Source organism: Conger conger, chromosome 13, assembly GCF_963514075.1.
Source record: "Conger conger chromosome 13, fConCon1.1, whole genome shotgun sequence".
Taxonomy (NCBI): Eukaryota; Metazoa; Chordata; class Actinopteri; order Anguilliformes; family Congridae; genus Conger; species Conger conger.
Window position 1 is genome coordinate 23,644,950 of NC_083772.1, and position 26,922 is coordinate 23,671,871.

Sequence of the window (26,922 nt, forward strand, 5' to 3'; positions counted from 1 at the left end):
TATTGATTTTATTTAGATTTTTGTTTCTGTTCACTCACTTTGCATTTTGTTAACTGATGAAAATATTAACATTTTTATTTTTGAAAGCATTCTTACTTTACAGCATTTTTTCACACCTGCCTAAGACTTTTGCACAGTACAGTATCTTTTTGGAATGTTAAAATGTTAAAAGCTACAAATATGTAAAATGATTAAAGAAGAAAGGTAATTTAAACTATAAGAATGGGAAAAATCATTGGCTCATTCCACTCACAAACCATAAAAATTGGTGATGTGTTTTTGGTGCTTCTAAAAACAGATATACTACAAAATTAGACAAGTGTGAATAATATCACTAAAACATATAGGCTAAGCAAGTCCAATTCTATCTGGTTCTGTAATACACAGGGAGTATACATTAAAATGACTCTTAGAAAGAAAGAAATAAGGAACAGCTTCTTACAGTATTCTTCAAAACTGTTCAGGTGTGTCTTTTATGCCTTTATAGTTTCCTGTACAAGTTTAAAATGTGATAATGAAAATGCTTGTATACTGACATCATGTGGGCAATCAATGCTATGTTGGGTATGTCAGGCACTGTAAGCAAAGGGCTTTTTGATACTGCAGGGTGTGCTGGCTTTTGTTGTTACTCAGCATTTAATTTATCAATGAAAGCTGTTGATTACACAGTTAACTCACCACACCTTGTTTCTGGGATCTGAATCGGTTGCTGATTTTAAGGTGAAAACAAAAACCAGAACACCCTGCGGCTCTCTACGACCAGGGTTTCTGACCCCTGTGCTTGTAGAAGTGGTAGAACTAACAAAGAATTGTGGACAGACATGCTTTATGCCCCACTACTGAAAAACAAGGATGAAACCAGTGTACAGTACACAGTTTTATAACATCACATTCATTTCACATTTGTTTCCCGTTCAAGCACATTCAGAAGGGAAGAGTCAGTGCCAAATATTCTAAGTGTTAATATGAGTTTAAAAGACCTCTGAAACCATGGATAGAAAAGAGCATAAATTATTGGATTGATGGAAGAATTTAAATATACTAGAGACGCTGCAATTGATATTGTAAGATGCACATATCTGTTCCTCAAAAACTCATTAAGAAAGGCACTTACATAGTAAGGTACTAAGCACAGTAGGAATACTGCGACTTGAACTCCAAGGGTTTTTGCTGCTTTCCTTTCAGATGCCATTGAGCTATTATGTATTTGTGGGCACTTTCTGACACTCCTAATTTTATTTGCCTGTTTTGTAGCAATAGTGAAAATTTTCAGGTATAAAATTATAATCATTGAGCATGGCAAGACAAATACAATTATGAAGTCAATAATGGACCATTCATTATTAACTTTAACATTACACTCACCACATGGTATGTTTGCTTTTATGTCAATAATATTTCCATTGAAATAAAGAAGCATCATATTGTAGATTAATGAATACAACCACAGTATTGCTATTATCCTCAAAGTTATATTCGTTGTCATTTTCATGGAGTAGTGAAATGGATTGGAGAGAGCAATATATCGGTCCACTGCAATTAAAGCTACATTATAAATTGATATACAAGTGAGGTAAAATCCTGCTGCATCGAGAATAATGCAATAGAGTATACCAAAGCAACTGTGTGGCTCTATCAACATAGTAAAATAGAGGGGCATCACAATTACCCCAACAAGAAAGTCTGCCATCGCCAGAGAAAACAGGAGGAAATTAGTTGGTGTTTGAAGCTGCTTGAAGTGACAGACGGAGATGATCACAAGCAGGTTCCCACACACCGTCAGCGAGACAACTACTGTTACAGACATATACAGCAGTATATAAGCTGCTTTTCGGGAATTGTCCAAACAGGAAATGTTTGAATGGACGTAGGATTCCTCTTCTGTGAGATTCATGAAGGACATGGCTACAGTTTCACTGAACAATAAAACCTTCTGTCATTATAGTTAATATAGGAAATCTAAAAGAGAAATAAATATGATTGTATGAATTTGCATGAAAAGTGTAGCATCATGCAGGTTTCTGGTCTTGCAGAGTCCTTTTGGATCATTAAGAGCTGTTGAGTCACATTTATATAAAGGGGTCACCATTGTTTTTTCCTTTTGGTGGCTGTTAATCCCCATCAGATTCAATTATATGTCTTTGTAAAGGGGGTTGTGTTCAGAGACATAGAGCAAAACTTGGGCAGTGATGTAATCAAATAATAAAAGGTTACAAGATGGGCTTACACTTGTTGATTCCAGAAGAACAGTGGTACCAGAGTGGATTTCATTAATGTGAAATCACCTTTCTTCATCCAAATGAGCAAAACATTGCATTCATTTCATGAAAGCACTTATCCAGAATTTACAATGGAGAAAAACACAAGTTCACAAGAACTGAACAGAATTATAGAGGTGTGAAAAACATTTGGGTGCCCCTGGTCAAAAGGCCTTTTACAAGTGGACAAAAGCAAACCTGACTTCTAAATGGTACAAAGTCAAACATGACACATTTCTTCAAATTTTAAAGCAAGATTACTTTTTATTTACATTATTTTACAGTTCTCTGAGCTTATGTCCATTGTGCTCACAAGTTATGACCGAATCATTTTAAATGGGGACTTGAATATTAATATTAATTATTAATAATAATAATAGACTCTAATGCTATTTATGAATTTATTAATATATTTGTCATCTTGGAATTAATTCAAAATTTCACCGAAGCCACCCATCAGCATGGCAATATACTTGGCTTGGTAGTTTCACAAGGAATATGAATGAACAATGTTTCAGTGTCTGATATTACTGTTTCTGATCATTACTGTGTTTATGTCGATGTTCTGCTAAATGCCTCGAGTACCAAAAAAAAAAAAACTATTCAAAAGCGATATTTAGATGCTACAGTAGAACAAACGTTTTCAGAGCATGCAAAATCCTTTGATCTACGTCCTGAGAACTGTTTTAATATTATTTAATAAATAATATTTGTTAAAATAAGTATATTCAAAATAGTCCTATATTAAGCTGACCTTGAGATATAGCCAACATTAGCACACATGTCAGTTTGGGGCAAGTATACAAGGAATTCAGCTAATTCTATTCACCATTCATTCATTCATTCATTCATTCATAACAGTACATGGAAATGCTTACAGGTAATGGCTGTACAACAAAATGTACATGCTGCCACCTCAGAGACATCTAGAATTCCTCCATGCCATTATGTAGCTATATTCACCTCACATACATGTTCAACATGTAATTATCGTTGCACAATAAAAATTGGTCTCATTAATCTGTGTATATGAATCTTGCAGGGGAATATACGATATATTAAATGTGATTGACATAGAGGCAGTTCTTACTTTAAAGAGATCATTGTACTAATTTTGAAGTTCTTGTACTTCTAACCAAATTACAAAATTAATGAATACAAATGGTCTCTGGGCAAATGGTGAAAATGTTGCCAAGCCAGAGGAGAGGTTTACTGAGGAAATATGAGCACAATCTCTCATGACATCTGCTGGAGATTGTACAACATTACGCCTGCCTGCCGCCTCTTGAGCTGTTTTTGATATCATAAAACGGTTCTTAATTTCTTGGCCTTGCTTGCTTTACTTGATTCCTTTTGAGCAGGACATAAGGAATGGAAGGAGGAGACGAGAATCAGAACCGAAGAAAGTGCTTGTGAGACTTCAGACATCCTCGTTCTGTCCAGGACCATAATCAGGCCACATCATTAATGATGCTGAAACATCCAGCACATACGTATGTGACTTAACTCCATTATGGAACTCATTCATTTGTATGTGAAAAATATTGCAAATCGCAGCCATTCAGGATCTTTCTTCTTATTCTTCAGAATTCTCCAATTTTGAGGATGATGTGAACTGGGGGGCTCCTTTCTCCTTGTCCAAACAATATTTTTTATGACGTTTATTGTTCTCATGGACCCCTTCCTGTTTGTAAGAGTGTCACCCATTAAGCTCCCCTCCAGCATAATATATTGCAGTCCTGTGTGTTTTTTTTACTTTTTATGTGTTTCTGTCTATGTGTAAATATGGGCAAAACCTGAACAGTTTCATCCATCCATCCATCCATCATCACCCGCTTATCCGGAGTCGGGTCGCGGGGGCAGTAGGCAAAGCCGGGTATTCCAGGCGTCCCTCTCCCCAGCAACGCATTCTAGCTCCTCCTGGGGGATCCCGAGGCGTTCCCTGGCCAGGAGAGATATATAATCTCTCCAGCGGGCTCTGGGTCTCCCTCGGGGTCTCCGCCCAGTTGGACAAGCCCGGAAAACCTCCAAAGGGAGGCGCCTGGGAGGCATCCTGATCAGATGCCCGAACCACCTCAATTGGCTCCTTTCGACGCGAAGGAGCAGCGGCTCTACTCCGAGCTCCCTCCGGATGTCCGAGCTCCTCACCCTATCTCTAAGGCTGAGCCCGGCCACCCTACGGAGGAAGCTCATTTCGGCCGCTTGTATATGCGATCTCGTTCTTTCGGTCACTACTGTCGTGAGCCACGGACCCCTTGCCGAGCTCAGACCTCACGTTCCCACGAGCAGTACCTCACAATGAGGTGTCTCGGGGACGAACTCAAGTACTCCGAACGTCCTGGAGCCCTGGTAAGTTCTACTGAACTTCCAGCCCAGTCTCGAAGTGAAGGGTGTGATGCAAATCTGGTAATCGATGTCCTGTATTCAATGTATTCCTCTAAAGACTCTTTATCACATATGATTATAGTAAGATATACTTTATTATAATCAATCAAAAGAATAGAGTTATACAGATTACAGTGTACATATCATCTTTTGCAGTTTGCTAATCACATGCAAGTTACATATACCCCTCTTAGCTCTTTCTAAATTACCTTTCCACCACGATGTTTAAAAATCAAGGTACACCCCTCCAATATCCATCCTCCTCTTTGGCCTTTACCTTATCTTATGGCTCCCCCTTCACGGAGATAAAAGCTACTGAACTTCCATTAATACAATGGGTACGAACACCCCTAAAGTCTACTACTTATTTATATCGTATATAGTATCTTTCTAAAAAATAAAAGACATAAAAATAAAAGGAAACTTATAATGTATTACTTCTATTTATTACTTTTCCTACTTCTACAAGTAATATAGATTATAATTACCACTCATGCCCTAAATATAGCCATCTCGTTTTCTGCGGGATTTGATCCCTCCTCCTTGCTGTTGATGAGCTCTTTGAACAGCTGCATTGGTTTGGGAATCTGGGGCAGGATCAGGACCCAGACTTTCGAAAGACGTGACTTTGCACTTCGTACTTCTCCTGCCTGTTGTCTGGGATGTGCACTGGTATTTCTTCGAACACGTCGGGGGTTTTGCAGTGCAGCCGCAGCATATGCCTCTCCTCACTGACACTGAGGTTAGGGGGGGAGGCTTCAGGTTCTTGCGTGGGTCCAGCAGGAAGGTGTTCTGTAGCGTGGAGGAACCCCGCGTCCCGTCTGTTGGCCTCCAGGTGCAGTTCACGGCTCCAAGCATGTTGTAAAAGCCCTTTAACTCTTTCACCAGCTTTTCTGTATGATGAGGGATGCGCGTGAACACCTCTTCGACATCAGTCCTGCTGTCACAACTCTTGGGCTGAGTCCGCACCGCGTACGTCACTCCTCTCTCCATATCCATATCCTGGAGTGGCGCGCAGAGGGAGCGTGCCACTCCAGCTTGACTACAGCTGTCTTGTGTTGCTCTCTCTTCACCAGCTCGTAGATATCTTCTGAAGCCAAATTCTGGGATCCTGCTCTAAGGTCTAAAAACTTATCCCTTATATATCTTTTTTGCATACAAAAGTGTACCTTTTTTGATAAGAAATGCCCCCATTATGTCAAGCGGGAAGACATTTATCTTTTATATAACCTGTTTTTTAATGACCATATTAATTATTTCTGTTTTTCCAATTGTCATTTTCTCATACCTCAAAAGAACTGTCCCCAATATTTTATTTCATGGGCCCCTCTGGTTTGGGAATTTCCCCCATATTAATATATGAGTGGAAAAACACTAGCCCTTATGTTGTTTTTAATGAACCTATTCATCACTGGTGTCTGTGTCAGTTTCATAATCTCTCCTTGACTTCCTCCAAACTTTGATTTCATGTAAGCCAGACGTTAAAGCCTGCCACCATCCCAACACCCTCTTTAGGTGCCCCTTTTTGTGGCGCCTTAAGGGGTCTACAAAGGTCATCCAGCCAATAGCTGAGTGTAAATCATCCGCCATTAATCATTAATTTTCTTTCGGTATTGACATCCCTTCCGTTTTCCTTATTTTTGTTTTTCTTTAGCCAGGCATTGTGCCCCTCCCCTGTAGGGTTGGGGTATTCTCAGTCAGAACTTTAACCTTGCTCCTTAAAACCCTAAATCTAAGTCCCCCGACTTCAGACTCCTCTACTGACAAGTATGGCTGCTCATTCTCTGAACCACATATTTTTCTTCTTATGGGCGTTCTTACTACCACCTCGATGGCGTGTGCGAGGGGTTAACAATGCATTCCTTTCTAACCCATCCCCCGTCAATCTCTCATCAGGGGGGCCTAGGGCCGGGTCCTCGACACTACCCAAAGCTCGTGACCATAGGTGAGGGTTGGGATGTAGATCGACCAGTAAATCGAGAGCTTTGCCTTCTGGCTCAGCTCCCTCTTCACCACAACGGTCCGGTGCAATGCCCGCATTACTGCTGACGCTGCACCGATCCGCCTGTCGATCTCATGCTCCCTTCTACCCTCACTCGTGAACAAGACCCCGAGATACTTGAACTCCTTCACTTGGGGCAAAGACTCGTTCCCAACCCGGAGGGAGCAATCCACCGTTTTCCGGCAGAAAACCATGGCCTCGGACTTGGAGGTGCTGACTCTCATCCCGGCCGCTTCACACTTGGCTGCAAACCGCTCCAATGGGTGCTGAAGGTCACGGTCCGATGAAGCCAGCAGAACCACATCATCCGCAAAAAGCAGAGATGCGATTCTGAGGTCACCAAACCGGACACTCTCCTCACCTCGGCTGCGCCTTGAGATCCTGTCCATGAATACCACAAACAGGACCGGTGACAAGGGGCAACCTTGGCGGAGTCCAACACCCACCGGAAACGTGCTTGACTTTGTGCCGAGAATGCGGACACAGCTCTCACTTTGGTTATACAGGGACCTGATGGCTCGTAACAACGGCCCCGGTACCCCATACTCCCGCAGTACACCCCACAGGGTTCCCCGGGGGACACGGTCGAAAGCCTTCTCCAAGTCCACAAAGCACATGTGGACTGGATGGGCAAACTCCCATGACCCCGCCAGCAACCCTGCCAAGGTAAAGAGCTGGTCCACCGTTCCACGGCCAGGACGGAAGCCACATTGCTCCTCCTGAATCCGAGGTTCGACCGTCGGTCGGAGCCTCCTTTCCAGTACCCTAGAGTAAGCTTTCCCAGGGAGGCTGAGGAGTGTGATACCCCGGTAATTGGAGCACACCCTCCAGTCCCCCTTCTTGAAAACAGTTTCAGAGAACTACAAAGGCTGGACCAAGATTGAAGTCTGTGTAGGTCTGAATTATTCATTGAAAAGTTCATTGATGTGGATAATCTAAATATGTGATATATATAACCTAATATGCTCCATGTAAACAATTTGCTTATATGTTCACACGTTGGTGGTGTACACCCAGATGTTGTTGCATGACATTGATGTCAGAGTCTTTGTTGTCACCTGACTCCATCAAACCTTGGCTTTTGATGAATTGACACCCTTGGGTTTGTTTCCAGGCTGGCCATAATGTAAAATGCTACTTTGCAGTCTTTCTATTAGATGTGTTATGTTGCATAACCTCTTTCATATACAGTGGGCTCCAGAATTATTGGCAATGCACAAAAAATATTTAAAAAAATAAACAATATGATTACTGAGACTCAAAATGCTGAACATTCAGAAACAATACTGAACTTAATGTTTCAGTGGAACCAACCAAATCAAATATTAATTTAATAAAATATAGATTTCACCAAAATCAAGGTTCCATAATTTTTGGCACCCCTAGTTTATTACTTGGTGCATCCACCTCTGGTAAGGATAACAGCATGGAGTCTTTTCCTGTAATGCTGGACCATTCCTCCATGCAGATCTTCCACATTCTTGGGGTTGCGCTTATCAACTGCCCTCTTCAGTTCAGCCCACAGGTTTTCAATTGGACTGAGGTCTGGCGCCTGAGATAACCACTGTGGAACATAGATTTTGTTGTCATTGAACCATTTCTGTGAGGATTTTGAGGTATGCTTTGGGAAAGTTGTCTTGCTGGAAAGTTCACCTACAGCCAGGTCTCAGCCTTGCGGTAGAGGCAACCAGATTGCCAGCCAAAATTGCCTGTTACTTTCATTATATGAAATTATCATTATAGCATTCATATTAACCAGTGCCCCAGGACCTAAACTAAATTAAAACAGCCCCAGACCATTACTTACCCATCACTATATTTCACCATGGGTATAATGTTGATCTGTTTCAATGCCAAACATGGCAATGCTGTATCTGACCAAACATTCCACTTTGTTCAATCATAAATGACCAAATGAGACCAAAGTTGCTGTGGTCTGATGAGACTAAATTGAACATGGGGAGGGCAAAGCTGATGTCCCGGTGAATGGCATTTCATTACTGTGCTATGCTAGTGCATTTCATCTTAGATGGCAACAGCGATAACTTCAAATAAGCTATTTAAGGCTAATGAAACTCCAGGGCTATACCTTGTCATCTTAGGTTTAAACCCTTTAAAACTTTATTTTTACTCTGGACATTCACTGTTGACATTAAGACATAAAGACCATGAAAGCAAATTCTTTTTTTTTTTTTTTCATCGATGAAACCGAATATCTATATTAACTTGTAGCTGGTGAAAGGTGGCAAGCTGGCTCACCTCCAAACGACACAAAACTTTGTTGCTACCTTGTCATCTTATGTTTTAAACATTGAAAAGTATATTTTTCAACCAAATTTGACATTGAGACATAGAACTCAGGAAAGCAAAGACATTACTGTGAACATGGTGTTGATCGATCGTGAATGCTGTTCCTACCAAAGAACATTTTCTAAATAAGAGAAATAAGTTTTAAGAGATTTAAGTGATTTAACATGATATGTCTGTACGAGTGGTTCTTGCACGAAGCCCATTGTCTCCCATGTTTTTACAAAGCAAAAACATCAAAAATGGTGTCACATCCACGTTTTCAAAACTTCATTTTCTATAAAGACTATACAGGAATAGAGTTCCAAATAATAACTGCAAACATTATTCTTGTTGTGTTTGTTCTTTGCACCATAAAACAAATGGCTTGGGCTTGGGTTGAACTGGATCTTTATTAAAGCGCTCACGACACCCTATCTTCTATCATACCGACACTTCTGCCTTTTAAGGGCTTCCGGCTTCGGCCTTAACACACATCATTATCATAACAACACAATTCTGATAAATCATTTTCAATAACTAAATAGGCAAATTAATTAAGATGCATTAAAATACAATTAAATGGCCTAAATGCTTTGTGATACATGAAGGATAATAGAATTAAAAATATATAGCACTGTGCAAAAGTTTTAGGATGGTGCAAAAAAATGTTGTAAAATAAGAATGCTTTCAAAAAAAGAAATGTTAATAGTTTTTTTTTTCATCAATGAACAAATTAGATGAGCAGAAAAAGTGAATGAACAGAAGAAAAATCTAAATCAAATCAATATTTGGTGTGACCACCCTTTGCCTTCAAAACAGCATGAATTCTTCTAATTATACTTGCACCCCATTTTTGAAGGAACTCAGCAGGTTGGTTGTTCCAAATTGTACTAGCCACAGTTCTTCTGTGGATGTAGGCAGCCTCAAATGCTTCTGTCCCTTCATGTAATCCCAGACAGACTCGATGATGTTGAGATCAGGGCTCTGTGGGGGCCATACCACCACTTCCAGGACTCCTTGTTCTTCTTTACGCTGAAGATAGTTCTTAATGACATTGGCTGTATGTTTGGGGTTGTTGTCCTGCTGCAGAATAAATCAGATGCCTCCCTGATGGTATTGCATGATGGATAAGTATCTGCCTGCACGTCTCAGCATTGAGGAGACCATTAATTCTGGCCAAATCCCCAACTCCATTTGCAGAAATGCAGCACCAAACTTGCAAGGAACCTCCACCATGCTTCACTGTTGCCTGTAGACACTCATTCTTGTACCGCTCTCCAGCCTTCGGCAAATAAACTGCCTTCTGCTACAGCCAAATATTTCAAATTTTGAAATCAGTCCAGAGAACCTGCTGCCATTTTTCTGCACCCCAGTTCCTGTGTTTTCATGCATAGTTGAGTCGCTGGGCCTTGTTTCCACGTTGGTGGTATGGCTTTTTGGCTGCAATTCTTCCATGAAGACCACTGCTGACCAGACTTCTCCACACAGTAGATGGGTGTACCTGGGTCCCACTGGTTTCTGCCAATACTGAGCTGATGGCACTGCTGGACATCTTCCGATTGCAAAGGGAAGTAAGCATGATGTGTCTTTCATCTGCTGCACTAAGTTTCCTTGGCCGACCACTGCCTCTACGGTCCTCAACGTTGCTTTGTACTTCCTCAACAGAGCTTGGACAGCACATCTGGAAACTGCTGTCTGCCTTGAAATTTCTGCCTGGTAGAGACCTTGCTAATGCAGTATAACTACCTTGTGTCTTGTTGCTATGCTCAGTCTTGCCATGGTGCATGACTTCTGACATTAAACTTTCTTCAGCAACCTCACCTTGGAAGCAGAGTTTGTCTGTTCCTCACCCAGTTTTAACCCTCCTACACAGCTGTTTCTGTTTCAGTTAATGATTGTGTTTCAACCTACATATTAAACTGATGATCATTAGCTCCTATTTGGAACAATTGGTTAATCACACACCTGCCGACTATATGCCGACAAAATCCCTGACTTTGTGCAAGTGTACCAAGAAGAATTGATGCTGGTTTGAAGGCAAAGGGTGGTCACACCAAATATTGATTTTATTTAGATTTTTGTTTCTGTTCACTCACTTTGCATTTTGTTAACTGATGAAAATATTAACATTTTTATTTTTGAAAGTATTCTTACTTTACAGCATTTTTTCACACCTGCCTAAGACTTTTGCACAGTACTGTATCTTTTTGGAATGTTAAAATGTTAAAAGCTACAAATATGTAAAATGATTAAAGAAGAAAGGTAATTTAAACTATAAGAATGGGAAAAATCATTGGCTCATTCCACTCACAAACCATAAAAATTGGTGATGTGTTTTTGGTGCTTCTAAAAACAGATATACTACAAAATTAGACAAGTGTGAATAATATCACTAAAACATATAGACTAAGCAAGTCCAATTTTATCTTGTTCTGTAATACACAGGGATTTTTGATACTGCAGGGTGTGCTGGCTTTTGTTGTTACTCAGCATTTCATTTATCAATGAAAGCTGTTGATTACACAGTTAACTCACCACACCTTGTTTCTGGGATCTGAATCGGTTGCTGATTTTAAGGTGAAAACAAAAACCAGCACACCCTGCGGCTCTCTAGGACCAGGGTTTCTGACCCCTGTGCTTGTAGAAGTGGTAGAACTAACAAAGAATTGTGGACAGACATGCTTTATGCCCCACTACTGAAAAACAAGGATGAAACCAGTGTACAGTAAACAGTTTTATAACATCACATTCATTTCACATTTGTTTCCCGTTCAAGCACATTCAGAAGGGAAGAGTCAGTGCCAAATATTCTAAGTGTTAATATGAGTTTAAAAGACCTCTGAAACCATGGATAGAAAAAAGCATAAATGATTGGATTGATGGAAGAATTTAAATATATTAGAGACTGTGAAACTGATTGTGTAAGATGCACATATCTGTTCCTCAAATAGACATTAAGAAAAGTACTTACAAAGTAGGGTACTAAGCACAGTAGGAATACTGCGACTTGAACTCCAAGGGTTTTTGCTGCTTTCCTTTCAGATGCCATCGAGCTATTATGTATATGTGGGCACTTTCTGACACTCCTAATTTTATTTGCCTGTTTTGTAGCAATAGTGAAAATTTTCAGGTATAAAATTATAATCATTGAGCATGGCAAGAAAAATACAATTATGAAGTCAATAATGGACCATTCATTATTAACTTTAACATTACACTCACCACATGGTATGTTTGCTTTTATGTCAATAATATTTCCATTGAAATAAAGAAGCATCATATTGTAGATTAATGAATACAACCACAGTATTGCTATTATCCTCAAAGTTATATTTGTTGTCATTTTCATGGAGTAGTGAAATGGATTGGAGAGAGCAATATATCGGTCCACTGCAATTAAAGCTACATTATAAATGGATATACAAGTAAGGTAAAATCCTGCTACATTGAAAATAATGCAATACAGTATACCAAAGCAACTGTGTGGCTCTATCAACATAGTAAAATAGAGGGGCATCACAATTGCCCCAACAAGAAAGTCTGCCATCGCCAGAGAGAACAGGAGGAAATTAGTTGGTGTTTGAAGCTGCTTGAAGTGACAGACGGAGATGATCACAAGCAGGTTCCCACACACCGTCAGCGAGACAACTACTGCTACAGACATATACAGCAGTATATAAGCTGCTTTTCGGGAATTGTCCAAACAGGAAATGTTTGAATGGACGCAGGATTCCTCTTCTGTGAGATTCATGAAGGACGTGGCTACAGTTTCACTGAACAATAAAACCTTCTGTCATTGTAGTTAATATAGAAAATCTAAAAGAGAAATAAATACAATTGTATGAATTTGCATGAAAAGTGTAGCATCATGCAGGTTTCTGGTCTTGCAGAGTCCTCATTAAGAGCAGTTGAGTCACATTTATATAAAGGGGTCACCATTGTTTTTTCCTTTTGGTGGCTGTTAATCCCCATCAGATTCAATTATATGTCTTTGTAAAGGGGGTTGTGTTCAGAGACATAGAGCAAAACTTGGGCAGTGATGTAATCAAATAATAAAAGGTTACAAGAGGGGCTTACACTTGTTGATTCCAGAAGTACAGTGGAACCAGTGTGGATTTCATTTCTGTGAAATCACCTTTCTTCATCCAAATGAGCAAAACATTGCATTAATTTCATGAAAGCACTTATCCACAACTTATAATGAGAAAAACACAAGTTCACAAGAACTGAACAGAATTATAGAGGTGTGAAAAGTCAAACATGACACATTTCTTCAAATTTTACAGCAAGATTACTTTTTATTTCCATTTTTTTACAGAGTTCTCTGAGCTTATGTCCATTGTGCTCACTAGTTATGACCGAATCATTTTAAATGGGGACATGAATATGAATATTAATTATTAATAATAATAATAATAATAGACTCGAATGCTATTCATGAATTTATGAATCTATTAGTCATCTGTCAATCTATTGTCACCGAAGCCACCCATATACTTGGCTTGGTAGTTTCACAAGGAATATGAATGAACAATGTTTCAGTGTCTGACATTACTGTTTCTGATCATTACTGTGTTTATGTCGATGTTCTGCTAAATGCCTCGAGTACCAAAAAAGAAAAAACAATTCAAAAGCGATATTTAGATGCTACAGTAGAACAAACGTTTTCAGAGCTTGCAAAATCCTTTGATCTACGTCCTGAGAACTGTTCGATAAATGAAATGGTTGATGCCTTTAATAGCAATTTAAGTACATTTAAGATTCTAGTGTCCTAAGCAAATACAGACCTCTATTCAACTTACCGTTCATGAGCAAATAACTTCAAAAGGTAGTTTTTAAATCAACTTACCACCCTTCTGAATGAAAACAGTACGTTATGACGAGGTCTGTGCCTTTTTCCCATTGTTTTTTTCTCTTTCTATGTGTTCCCTTCATTTTACGCTGTGCTCCCCAGTTTCTGTGTTTTTTCTATTTTCTTTGTGTTTCGTGTGTTTTGTCCTGTCACGCTCCGTGGTCTGGTTAGCCTGTTCTGCCATTCATTCCTTTCACCTGTTCTCTCCCTATTCAGCTTCTCTGCCTCCCACTCCTGATGTGTACTTCCTTCCTGTCTCTTGTCATTTAACCTGTTTCGCATTGTTTGCTTGTTAGTTGTATTTAAGCCTGTCCTTTTTCAGTTCTCGTTGCTAGTTTGTCTTATCTGTTATTCTGTTCCATACCCTGGTTCTACCTTCCTCTTCCCTGTGCCTTTGCCCCTGTATATTCTGTCTGGTTTTGATCTCTGCCTGGTTTTTGGAGTATAGAGTATAGTCGGCTCCACCACTGACACTGATTTTGTATGTTAATTCACATTTGAATTGACAGTGATTATACAAGACTGTGATGTTTAATGGTCAAATGTCCTTTGTGACTGTATTTCATTTTTCACTCTCCAAGCAAACTCGAATGTGGTTCTTACTTTCAAATTACAGTTCAGCTTCCCCTAGCTCTGAAGTGAGGTTTCAGGATGAAAAACATGTTCAAAAGTAAAAGGTGCTGAAAGGCAAGCCAACTATACGAGAATAAACTTCCTCTTGCCACATCATTTGCAACAGCAACACGCTTTACTTGAATTTACTGACTTCAAAATTCTGTTTCACTTGTGCTTTCACTTTAACAAAATAATGTACTGTTCAAGTCGCACCCAAACCACACCTTAGCAGATGGATTCAGCTCGTACTTCAGCATGAAAAAGAACCACAAAATGAATAGACCACTCATAACAAGGATTTTTGGTTTACTTTAGTAAAAGTCAATCTGAAATCAAACAATCATAAGTGAAGTGTTTGTGGCTGTTGCAATGTATGAAGCAAACACCAATGCAATAGCCCATTCATGCTTCATAAAATTCCTGATATACTGGACAAGGTAGTGGAGAATTGTCACATGGGTAAGTTGTCATGCTGTACTTTCCTCCAACACTAGAAGCACTACCTCAAAAATGTTGTGTGACTTCATGTTCAGAGGTCAACTTCCTGCTTACATGTTGTCGAAGTCACACTAATCCAAGGTGAGGACAGTTTTCTTATTTTTCATATTCAAAAGTAAAAGTATTAAACTTTTTTAGGTCTGAATGTTCAAAATGTCGAGGGTCTTTTGATACTTTAGCTATAGTCCTATATTAAGCTGACCTTGAGATATAGCCAACATTAGCACACATGTCAGTTTGGGGCAAGTATACAAGGAATTCAGCTAATTCTATTCACCATTCATTCATTCATTCATTCATTCATAACAGTACGTGGAAATCCTTACAGGTAATTATGGCTGTACAACAAAATGTACATACTGCCACCTCAGAGACATCTAGAATTCCTCCATGCCATTATGCAGCTATATTCACCTCACATACATTGTTCTGCCCTCAGAATTATTTTCACAATTTATGATGTTTTAAGTCATTAATGTTGTATTAGAGTATTTGCATCACACACACTCAGTAACAGTTCTACGGAGAACCGGACCTTTATTTTGAAGTGTGATAGCGTGTTGCATGTTTTTTATATCCCTAGTAATGGTAGCTACTGCAGCAGAAAGATATGGTCGCTCACACGGTGAACATCGTCAACTTTCTCACGCTCACGAAAGCAATGGCTGTAAGTTTCACAGTGTGTTTCATGATGTAAACAAACATGCATACGTAGCATAAACTTGTATAAGGTAAAGTTTGATGGTTTATTCTACTGGATAGTTATCCGTCCGTTAATCAGGTAATGTAATGTGTGGACTCGCGTGTACATGCTAGCAATTGATAGCAGGCTAGTCTATTGTTTATGTGAACGGGCTCATTTTCGGCACGTAGTTTACGTTCATATATTAATAGCTGGATGCAATGACGATTATTAGTATCGTAATTTGAAGTACAAGACAACTGAGTTTCTGTATTATTTCTGTTACAGTTTCACTCTTGGTGTTTCACCCTACACTGAGAAAAATAAAGGAGCAAGGCGCTCATATCCTGGCTCAAGGGAAAATACCTGAGTTTGGCTTGCTGTTTAACTGTGCTAACGTAGACTAGGCTACATAACGCAAAGGGAGAACAGTACAGTGAAATGCCATACTCCAGTGAGTTCCAGAAAAGACGAAAGACTCAAGCATGGCCGCCAACTATGAATACAGAGTTGTCGAAAGTGAAGAGGTTAAGCACGAAGAGAATTCACAACGACCCCCCTCACCCAAATCATCGGTCCATGCGACATCCAGAGCTAGCTCCAAGCGCTCATCATCTTCAAGGTCCATCCTGGAGGCTGCAGCAAGAGCTAGAGCTTCAGCCGAAGCAGCGGCAACCAAGGTAGCCTATGCTAAAAAACAGTTGGAAATTAAAAAGGAAAGAGCTAAGCTAGAATTAGAAGCATTAGAAATTGAAAAAGAAGCAGAACCCAGCAAACATGCCCGTGCGGGCCCACTGTGGGTAAGTGTGGGTTTACTGTGGGGCAGTGTGGGCAGGGCAAACCCACACTAATCCCACATGGGGCCCCTGTGGGTTAGCCCATGTGGGGCCCGCAGCAGTTTTGCCCTTTTGGGCCCCCATGAGGGTTTTCTGTGGGCAAGCCCACTGTGGGTTTACCCACACTAATCCCACGTGGGCCCCATGTGGGTTAGCCCATGCGGGGCCCGCAGCAGTTTTGCCCTTTTGGGCCCCCATGAGGGTTTTCTGTGGGCAAGCCCACTGTGGGTTTACCCACACTAATCCCACGTGGGCCTCATGTGGGTTAGCCCACGTGGGGCCCGCAGCAGTTTTGCCCTTTTGGGCCCCCATGAGGGTTTTCTGTAGGCAAGTCCACTATGGGTTTACCCACACTAATCCCACATGGGCCCCATGTGGGTTAGCCTGTGCGGGGCCTGCAGCAGTTTTGCCCTTTTGGGCCCCCATGAGGGTTTTCTGTAGGCAAGCCCACTGTGGGCTTACCCACAGAAAACCCACATGGGGCCCCTGTGGGTTAGCCTGTGTGGGGCCCACAGCAGTTTTGCCCCTTGGGGCCACCATGAGGGTTTACTGTGGACAACCCACTGTGTCAACAACACGGACAGTTAAAACGTTGTTTTAAGATTATAGACGCTCTAGGGCCCAGAGACTGACAGTAACTGACGGGCGGGAGCCGACGCACGTCAGTTTATGGAGAGAGACGAACAGCAGCAGGAGACGCAGGCAGAGTGACGGAGCCGGGTTAAGAGACAGAGAAGTCCCCGGAACTGCCTGCACATTAAAAGACTTACATTTTTATTGCTTTATTATTATTTTTATTACTTAGAATAAATCTCCCACAATTGTCTGACCAGAGTTGTCTGTGCCTTCTTCTGGGGCTAATAATCCCCCTGTCACCCACAGTATTCAAAACATATGATCTTAGTTTATTACTGCTACTTTCAACAAGTGCAATTATTCTGCATATGCATTAATAGTAATGTTGTGGGTCTATACTGCAGGTACAAAATAGGCCCAAACTAATTTTGTTATTTGTTAAGAACCCACAGAGCATGCCCACAGGGACACTGGAGAACTGCCCACACTTTGGGGAACACGGGCCCACAGTTTGCCCCACTGGGGCCCACACTCAGCCCTGGGCCCACAGGGGCATGCTGCGGGCCCACAATGGGCCCCAGTGGGGCCCACACTCAGCCCACATTTTGGGCTGGGTGTGGGCTGTCCCACTGGGGACCCACCTGGGCCGCATTTCACGCCGGTAACGGGGCCCACAGTGGGCTGCCCACTGTGGGCCCCAATTTTCTGCCCGCAGTGGCCCCACACGGGCCCCAAAGGGGCATGTTTGCTGGGAAGCCGCACGGGTGAAAGCAGAAGTTTTAGAAGCAGCTGCCGCTATAGAAATTGAAGATCTGCAAAGCATGAGAAGTGCTGTCGCACCGCACGTGATAAAACAGCGCGCAGAGGAATATGTGCAATGCCACTCACAGCTCAGCTCACAGTCTCCTGCTTTTTCTCCCTACAATGGAGTCCGGCACAGCGAGAATAACCCCACACAGCAGTCACCACCTGCAGCTGCTGAGGAGAAGCTTTCACGGAACGCCTTCAGACCACCAGTGAACGAACGTGCAGAATGTGAGCAGTACCAAGTAGAGGTCAGCACCCAGCATTCTGTCTTCCCACCTCACAGTGGAGTCAGGCGACGTGAGTACAGCTCTTGGTGTTTCACCCTACACTGAGAAAAATAAAAATCATATCCTGGCTCAAGGGAAAATACCTGAGTTTGGCTTGCTGTTTAACTGTGCTAACGTAGACTAGGCTACGTAATGCATAGGGAGAACAGTACATACATGTAATTATCGTTGCACAATAAAAATTGGTCTCATTAATCTGTGTATATGAATCTTGCAGGGGAATATACGATATATTAAATGTCATTGACATAGAGGCAGTTATTACTTTAAAGAGATCATTGTACTGATTTTGAAGTTCTTGTACTTCTAACCAAATTACAAAATCAATGAATACAAATGGTCTATATGCAAATGGTGAAAATGTTGCCAAGCCAGAGGAGAGGTTTACTGAGGAAATATGAGCACAATCTCTCTTTCATGAACATTCAAAAATAAATCACAGAAAGACAACAATTAAGGTTCACAGGGAGGTAGGGAGGGACGGGGAGAGGTGCTGCTTGGAGAGGTGTGTCTTCAGTTTGCGCTTGAAGGTGGGAAGAGTTCTGACCTCAACGGGGAGTTCATTCCACCATTCCGCTATTTAAGCTTTTTTTTACATGTGCATGGTCAGATTTGTGTACCAAACACAACAACAAAGATGACGTTATCGATCCTCGGCTGGCCAGTCGCATTGGACGTACCAAAGCATTTTGTTTTTAATTGCATGAGATAAATGAATACAGGTACCACTGTCGGTGGCATGATGATGGTCCTATGAGGTAATTTTGTCACTATGAAGGGGAAAGCATGGGAAAATGAGAAAATTATTCAGGTCTCGAAAATCAAAAAATGCAAAACAGGCTTGATACGAATTGAAACCCCATCCACATATAGCTATGTATTTAAACCACAAAACACATACTTTGAATTCAACGCTACATATGTTTGCTTATATTTAGCTTTCACCACTCTATTTAATAGAAATATTGTTGAAACGATCCGCCACCACTCTAAAAATTCCCATTGGTGTGAACAGAGTTGACACAACTCTGTTTCTATGGCTCTGGTTGTAATTATTGTACAGTACCCTGATCCAGTAAGGATTATTCTTAATACACATCACAAATCATGTGACCTTGACCTTGACCTCAACCTGTCCATACAGCTGCATTCCACCAAAGAATATTGTTTTTAAATCTCAGGTCAGCTATAGTACATGAAAATAAAGCAATAATACACATTCATTATGGTTAATTTCTGTGCAGTTCATGGTTGCTCAAATCAAGCGGCTTTGTTTGCCAAAAAATATTACTCAGCTTCAGGGAGAAGAAATGCAAAGGTTGTCAACAGAAATGAGAGCATGGTGGATTTGCAATATAAGGAGACAAGATCATACACCAGAAGGAAATCGAATATAAATGAGTTTACATTAACATTACATTACATTAATGGCATTACACAGACACTCTTATCCAGAGCGACGTACAGTTGATTAGACTAAGCAGGGGACAATCCTCCCCTGGAGCAATGCAGGGTTAAGGGCCATGCCCAAGGATCTTATTGTGGTTACACCGGCTACCAGCTAAACTAGGGATCGAACCACCAACCTTGCGGGTTCCAGTCATGTACTATAACCACAATGCTACAGGTTGTGATCATTTTCAAGCTTGCATGAGACAGTGAGCTGAGACATTTTTTTACGTTTTTTTAAGTTTAAAGTCCAAATCAGAGGCCTAGTAACTAGCTATGAGGTACATTACAGCAAAAACAGCAAAATGCTGTGGCAATATGATTACTTATTAGGTATTTATTAGACTTATTCTTTTGGAATTATTGGTCTTCAGCTGCTTTAGCCTATCCACTTCAGAGGTTTGATGCATTGTCTCTTCAAAGATGTTCTTTTCCATACCACTGTTGTAATGTGTGGTTATTTGCGTTACTGTCACCTTCCTATCAGCTCTGACCAGTCTGGCCCTTCTCCTCTGACCTCTCTCATTAACAAGGTGTTTTTGTCCACAGAACTGCTGCTCACTGGATGTTTTTTGTTTTTCACACCATCTTTTCTCTGCAAACTCTAGAGACTATTGTGTGTGAAAATCCCAGGAGAGGAGCAGTTTCTGAGATACTCAAACCATCCATTTACTATTTACCCTGTCCGGTACCAACAATCATGCCACGATCGAAATCACTGAGATCACATTTTTTCCCCATTCTGATGGTTGATGTGAACATTAACTGAAGCTCCTGAACCATAACTGCATTATTTTATGCATTGCACTGCTGCCACACAATTAGATAATCACATGAGTAAGTAGATGTAGGTTCCTGTTTCAAAATCTAGCTTGAGCTGTTTTTCTTCAGCAGGGTGCATTAGCTTGTAGCTGCAAATGCAGCTGATGTGATTGGGTGACTGCACCCAATCCGCTTCTAACCCCCGGAAACTTTTCTCCATTTTCTCCTCTCTCCTCAACGCACCGCCTCCTCCTCCTCAGTCCTCCTTCGCTGCTGATGACTTTGCTGATTTCTTCGATGAGAAGGTCACAGTCATCCACAGATCCTTTACAACCACCGCCCCCCTCACTGTGCCCTTCCCCCCCTCTAGGCCCATCCCTTCCTTTTCCACTTTCTCCCCCCTTACAGACTCTGATGTTTCTCAACTCCTGCTCTGCCACCGCCCTACAACCTGTGCCCTTGACCCTATCCCCTCTTCTCTTCTCCAAACTATCACACCTGACATTCTCCCATTTGTCACCTCCCTTGTCAACTCCTCCCTGTCTTCCGGCTGTTTTCCGGCATCCTCCAAGAGGGCCCACATCACTCCGCTGCTAAAAAAGCCTACCCTGGATCCCTCCATCATCCAGAACTACCGCCAGGTATCTCTTCTTCCTTTCCTTTCTAAAACTATAGAACGAGCCGCTTCTACTCAACTTTCTTCCTTCTTTTCTAACAACAACCTGCTAGACCCCCATCAGTCTGGCTTCAGATCGGGCCACTCGACAGAGACTGCGCTCCTCTCCGTCAGTGAGTCACTCCATGCCGCACGAGCAGCCTCCCCCTCCTCTGTCCTCATTCGTCTAGATCTCTCTGCTGCCTTCGACACTGTGGATCACTCCATCCTCCTGTCTGCCCTGTCAGCAACGGGCATCTGTGGCACAGCCCTGGACTGGATTGAGTCCTACCTCTCTGGTCGCTCCTTCCAGGTTGCCTGGGCTGGTTCGGTATCGACACTTCGGCCCCTCGCCACAGGAGTTCCCCAGGGCTCAGTCCTTGGCCCGCTTCTTTTTTCTCTTTACACTCGCTCCCTTGGCCCTGTGATCACTGCACATGGGCTATCCTACCACTGCTACGCGGACGATACCCAACTCTTCGTCTCGTTCCCGCCGTCTGATACGCAGGTTTCAGCCCGTATCTCTGCTTGCCTGAGGGACATCCAGAGCTGGATGGACAACCACCATCTAAAGCCCAACCCAGGCAAGACTGAAATGATATTCATCCCTGGTAATACCTCTCCCCATCTGGATCTCTCCATTTCCCTCGGGGATACCACACTCACGCCGTCACCCAGTGCAAGGAACCTGGGCGTGGTGATGGACAGCAGACTGTCCCTTTCCGAGAACATTGCGGCGGTGACCCGGTCTTGCAGGTTCTTCCTATACAACATACGGAGAATCCGCCCCTTTCTCACCCCCTACTCGACCCAGCTCCTGGTCCAAGCGATGGTTCTGTCCCGCCTGGACTACTGCAATTCCCTCTTGGCTGGCCTCCCAGCGTTCGCCATCAGACCCCTCCAACTCATCCAGAATGCAGCAGCTTCCCAAATACTCACACGTCACCCCCCTGCTTACTTCCCTCCACTGGCTGCCTGTCATGGCTCGCATCAAATTCAAAACATTGGTGCTAGCCTTCCAAGCAGTTAAAGGGTCTTCCCCAGCTTATCTGCAAAAAATCATCAGACCCTACACCCCTGCCAGACCTCTTCGTTCAGCCTCCACAGGCCGCTTGGCACCTCCCCCTCTCAGAACCTCCACCTCACGCTACTGTCTGTTCTGGCTTCACGGTGGTGGAACGAACTCCCCGTTGAGGTCAGAACTATAGAATCTCTCCCCACCTTCAAGCGCAAGCTGAAGACACACCTCTTCAAGCAGCACCTCTCCCCATCCCTCCCTACCTCCCTGTGAACCTTAATTGTTGTCTCTGTGACTTGCTTTGTGTATCGGTATTTTTAGTTGGCTAGGTAAGCAGTGTTTGGATAGTTAACTTTGGTCACTTTTGCTCTGTTTGTTTGTTTGTTTGTTCAACAAAAAAATAAATAAATAAATAAAAAATAAAAAAAAACCCAAAAAAAAAATGGCCCATGTCCTTATCTTTGTTGTACAGGTAGCAGTTGAAATTGTACTTCCCTCTGGGGTCTTTCAGCGAACTTATTCCTGGTTATGGGTATGCACTTTGTTGTACGTCGCTCTGGATAAGAGCGTCTGCCAAATGCCAATAATGCAATGTAATGTAATGATGACTGATGACCGGTAACAACCAGGTAACAATGCACAACTCCGGTGCTACTTTCACTCTGACATCTTGCGTTTAAAACTTGTTTTCAGTCTGAATTTGGAATGAAAACATACAGATTATGAAAGTCAAGATATTGTTCTGCAAAATTGAGATGAAAGCCTAAAACAGCCAAAAATGTATTTTTTTGTTTTTTTTACATAAATTTCGATTTAGGTGAAATTGGTTGCTGCGACTTCGGACTGATATGATGGTACGGGTCACATATACTTGAACACCAGTGAGTATATGTTAAGCATTCTTACAAAGTTTGAAAAAGCCAGGAAACTTTACAAAGGAACAACTTCTTACAGTGAATTTGTTTAGTTTTTTAACTTTTTACAACTTAAAAGGGGTGTTCCCATGAAGGCCGTTCAGGCTGTTATAGTCAACTGTACATTTTAATGAAGTTTAAAAATGATTGGGTGCATGTTGGGTGAATTTAGTAGTAGAAGTTGTATCAAAAAATTGAATTAATTAGAAATTGTTGTTTCCCGTTCAGGATGGAAGAGTCTGTGCCACATATTCCAAGTGTGCCTGTGGACACTCATTCTTGTAGCGCTCTCCAGCCTTTGGCGAACAAACTGCCTTCTGCTACAGCCAAATATTTCAAATTTTGAAATCAGTCCAGAGACCCTGCTGCCATTTTTCTGCACCCCAGTTCCTGTGTTTTCGTACATAGTTGAGTTGCTGGGCCTTGTTTCCACGTCGGAGGTATGGCTTTTTGGGCGCAATTCTTCCATGAAGACCACTGCTGACCAAACGTCTCCTCACAGCAGATGGGTGTACCTGGGTCCCACTGGTTTCTGCCAATTCTGAGCTGATGGCACTGCTGGACATCTTCCGATTGTGAAGGGAAGTAAGCATGATGTGTCTTTCATCTGCTGCACTAAGTTTCCTTGGCTGACCACTGCCTCTACGGACCTGAATGTTGCTCGTTTCTTTGTGCTTCTTCAACAGAGCTTGGACAGCACATCTGGAAACCGCTGTCTGCCTTTAAATTTCTGCCTGGGAGAGACATTGCTAATGCAGTATAACTACCTTGTGTCTTGTTACTGTGCTCAGTCTTGCCATGGTGCATGACTTCTGACATTAAACTGTCCTCAGCAACCTCACCTTGGAAGCAGAGTTTGTCTGTTCCTCACCCAGGTTTAACCCTCCTACATGCTGGTTTGAAGGCAAAGGGTGGTCACACCAAATATTGATTTGATTTAGATTTGTCTTCTGTTCACTCACTTTGCATTTTGTTAATTGATGAAAATAAACTATTAACATTTTTATTTTTGAAAGCATTCTTACTTAACAGCATTTTTTGACACCTGCCTAAACCTTTTGCACAGTAATGTATCTTTTTGGAATGTTAAAATCTACAAATATGTAAAATGATTAGAGAAGAAAGGTAATTTAAACTGTAAGAATGGGAAAAATCATTGGCTCATTCCACTCACAAACCATGAAAATTGGTGATGTGTTTTTGGTGCTGGTAAAAACAGATTGCGCAAGTGTGAATAATATCAGGAAAACATATAGGCTAAGCAAGTCCAATTTTATCTGGTTCTGTAATACACAGGAAGTAAACATTAAAATGACTCTTACAAAGAAAAAAAACTGTTCAGGTGTGTCTTTTATGCCTTTATAGTTTCCTGTACAAGTTTAAAAATGTGATAATGAAAATGCTTGTATATTGACATTATGTGGGCAATCAATGCTATGTTGGGTATGTCAGGCACTGCAGGCAAAGGGCTTTTTGATACTGCAGGGTGTGCTGGCTTTTGTTGTTACTCAGCATTTAATTTATCAATGAAAGCAGGTGATTACAGTTAACTCACTCACCATGCCATGTTTCTTGGATCTGAATCGGTTGCTGATTTTAAGGTGAAAACAAAAACCAGCACACCCTGGCTCTCTAGGACCAGGGTTTCTGACCCCTGTGCTAGTAGAAGTGGTAGAACTAACAAAGAATTGTGGAGAGACATGCTTTATGACCCACTACTGGAAAAACAAGGATGAAACCAGTGTACAGTAACAGTTTTATAACTTCACATTCATTTTACATTTGTTTCCTGTTCAAGCACATTCAGAAGGGAAGAGTCAGTGCCAAATATTCTAAGTGTGAATATGAGTTTAAAAGACCTCTGAAACCATGGATAGAAAAGAGCATAAATGATTGGATTGATGGAAGAATTTAAATATACTAGAGACTGAAACTGATAGTGTAAGATGCACATATCTGTTCCTCAAATATACATTAAGAAAAGTACTTACAAAGAAGGGTACTAAGCACAGTAGGAATACTACCACTAGAATTCCAAGTGTTTTTGCTGCTTTCCTTTCAGATGCCATCGAGCTATTATGTATATGTGGGCACTTTCTGACACTCCTAATTTTATTTGCCTGTTTTGTAGCAATAGTGAAAATTTTCAGGTATAAAATTATAATCATTGAGCATGGCAAGACAAATACAATTATTAAGTCAATAATGGACCATTCATTATTAACTTTAACAATACACTCACCACATGGTACGTTTGCTTTCATGTCAATCATATTTCCATTGAAATAAAGAAGCATCATATTGTAGATTAATGAATTCAACCACAGTATTGCTATTATCCTCAAAGTTATATTCCTTGTCATTTTCATGGAGTAGTGAAATGGATTGGAGAGAGCAATATATCTGTCCACTGCAATTAAAGCTACATTATAAATGGATATACAAGTGAGGTAAAATGATGCTACATTGAAAATAATGCAATACAGTATACCAAAACAACTGTGTGGCTCTATCAACACAGTAAAATAGAGAGGCATCACAATTGCCCCAACAAGAAAGTCTGTCACCGCCAGAGAGAACAGGAGGAAATTAGTTGGTGTTTGAAGCTGCTTGAAGTGACAGATGGAGATGATCACAAGCAGGTTCCCACATACTGTCAGCGAGACAACTACTGCTACAGACATGTATAGCAGCACATAAGCTGCTTTTCGGGAATTGTCCAAACAGGAAATGTTTGAATGGACGCAGGATTCCTCTTCTGTGAGATTCATGAAGGAAGTGGCTACAGTTTCACTGAACAATAAAACCTTCTGCCATTATAGTTAATATATGAAATCTAAAAAATAAATGAATACGATCGTGTGAATTTGCATGAAAAGTGTAGCATCATGCAGGTTTCTGGTGTTGCAGAGTCCTTTTGGATCACTAAGAGCTGTTGAGTCACATTTATATAAAGGGGTCACCATTGTTTTTTTCCTTTTGGTGGCTGTTAATCCCCATCAGATTAAATTATATGTCTTTGCAAAGGGGGTTGTGTTCAGAGACATAGAGCAAAATTTGGCCAGTGATGTAATCAAATAATAAAAGGTTACAAGAGGGGCTTACACTTGTTGATTCCAGAAGTACAGTGGTACCAGTGTGGATTTAATTTCTGTGAAATCACCTTTCTTCATCCAAATGAGCAAAACATTGCATTAATTTCATGCAAGCACTTATCCAGAATTTACGATGGAGAAAAACACAAGTTCACAAGAACTGAACAGAATGTGAAAAACATTTGGGTGCCCCTGGTCAGAAGACCTTTTACAATTAATATTTAAGTGGACAAAAGCAAACCTGACTTCTAAATGGTACAAAGTGAAACATGACACTTTTATTCAAATTTTAGAGCAAGATTACTTTTTATTTACATTTTCGTACAGAGTTCTCTGAGCTTATGTCCATTGAACTCAATAGTTATGACCGAATCATTTTAAATGGGTACATGAATATTCAAATTAATTATTCATAATAATAATAGACTCCAATGCTATTCATGAACTTGTGAATCTATTAGTCAATGTGGAATTAATTCAAAATGTCACCGAAGCCCCCCATCAGCATGGTAAAATACTTGGCTTGGTAGTTTCACAAGGAATATAAATGAACAATGTTTCAGTGTCTGATATTACTGTTTCTGATCATTACTGTGTTTATGTCGATGTTCTGCTAAATGCCTCGAGTACCAAAAAAGAAAAAACAATTTAAAAGCTATATTTAGATGCTACAGTAGAACAAACGTTTTCAGAGCTTGCAAAATTCTCTGATCTACGTCCATTCGATAAATGAAATGGTTGATACCTTTAATAGCAATTTAAGTCCATTTAAGATTCTAGTGTCCTAAGCAACTACAGATCTATATCCAACTTACCGTTCATGAGAAAATAACTTCAAAAGGTAGTTTTTAAATCAACTTACCATGCTTCTGAATGAAAACAGTCTGCTTCCTGTCTCTTGTCATTAATTTAACCTGTTTCGCATTGTTTGCTTGTTAGTTG

General features: G+C 41.1%; 3 protein-coding genes and 1 long non-coding RNA gene across 5 annotated transcripts; 1 reads left to right on the forward strand and 3 right to left on the reverse strand.

Annotated features, from left to right (window-relative positions):
• Positions 1 to 892: 892 nt before the first annotated feature.
• Positions 893 to 1,903, reverse strand: LOC133107460 (trace amine-associated receptor 13c-like). Its single transcript, XM_061216447.1, has one exon. The coding sequence runs from the start codon at positions 1,901 to 1,903 to the stop codon at positions 893 to 895; it is 1,011 nt and encodes a 336-aa protein (XP_061072431.1).
• Positions 1,904 to 11,683: 9,780 nt separating this feature from the next.
• On the reverse strand, positions 11,684 to 12,685 carry LOC133107461 (trace amine-associated receptor 13c-like). Its single transcript, XM_061216448.1, has one exon. The coding sequence runs from the start codon at positions 12,683 to 12,685 to the stop codon at positions 11,684 to 11,686; it is 1,002 nt and encodes a 333-aa protein (XP_061072432.1).
• A 2,799-nt stretch (positions 12,686 to 15,484) lies between these two features.
• LOC133108625 (uncharacterized) lies at positions 15,485 to 24,167 on the forward strand. 2 transcript variants are annotated; one of them, XR_009704681.1, is made up of 5 exons: positions 15,485 to 15,566; positions 15,870 to 16,261; positions 17,924 to 18,097; positions 22,789 to 22,852; positions 23,114 to 24,167. It is a non-coding gene; the product is annotated as an uncharacterized LOC133108625 (long non-coding RNA). The 2 variants fall into 2 exon arrangements; XR_009704682.1 differs by lacking the exons at positions 15,485 to 15,566; positions 15,870 to 16,261 and having other exon boundaries at positions 16,290 to 18,097.
• A 377-nt stretch (positions 24,168 to 24,544) lies between these two features.
• LOC133107462 (trace amine-associated receptor 13c-like) lies at positions 24,545 to 25,656 on the reverse strand. Its single transcript, XM_061216450.1, has 3 exons — positions 24,859 to 25,656; positions 24,687 to 24,818; positions 24,545 to 24,562 (listed from the first exon to the last, which is right to left on the reverse strand). Exons 1-3 carry the CDS (start codon positions 25,654 to 25,656, stop codon positions 24,545 to 24,547), a joined length of 948 nt encoding a protein of 315 aa, XP_061072434.1.
• Between the last annotated feature and the right edge of the window lie 1,266 nt (positions 25,657 to 26,922).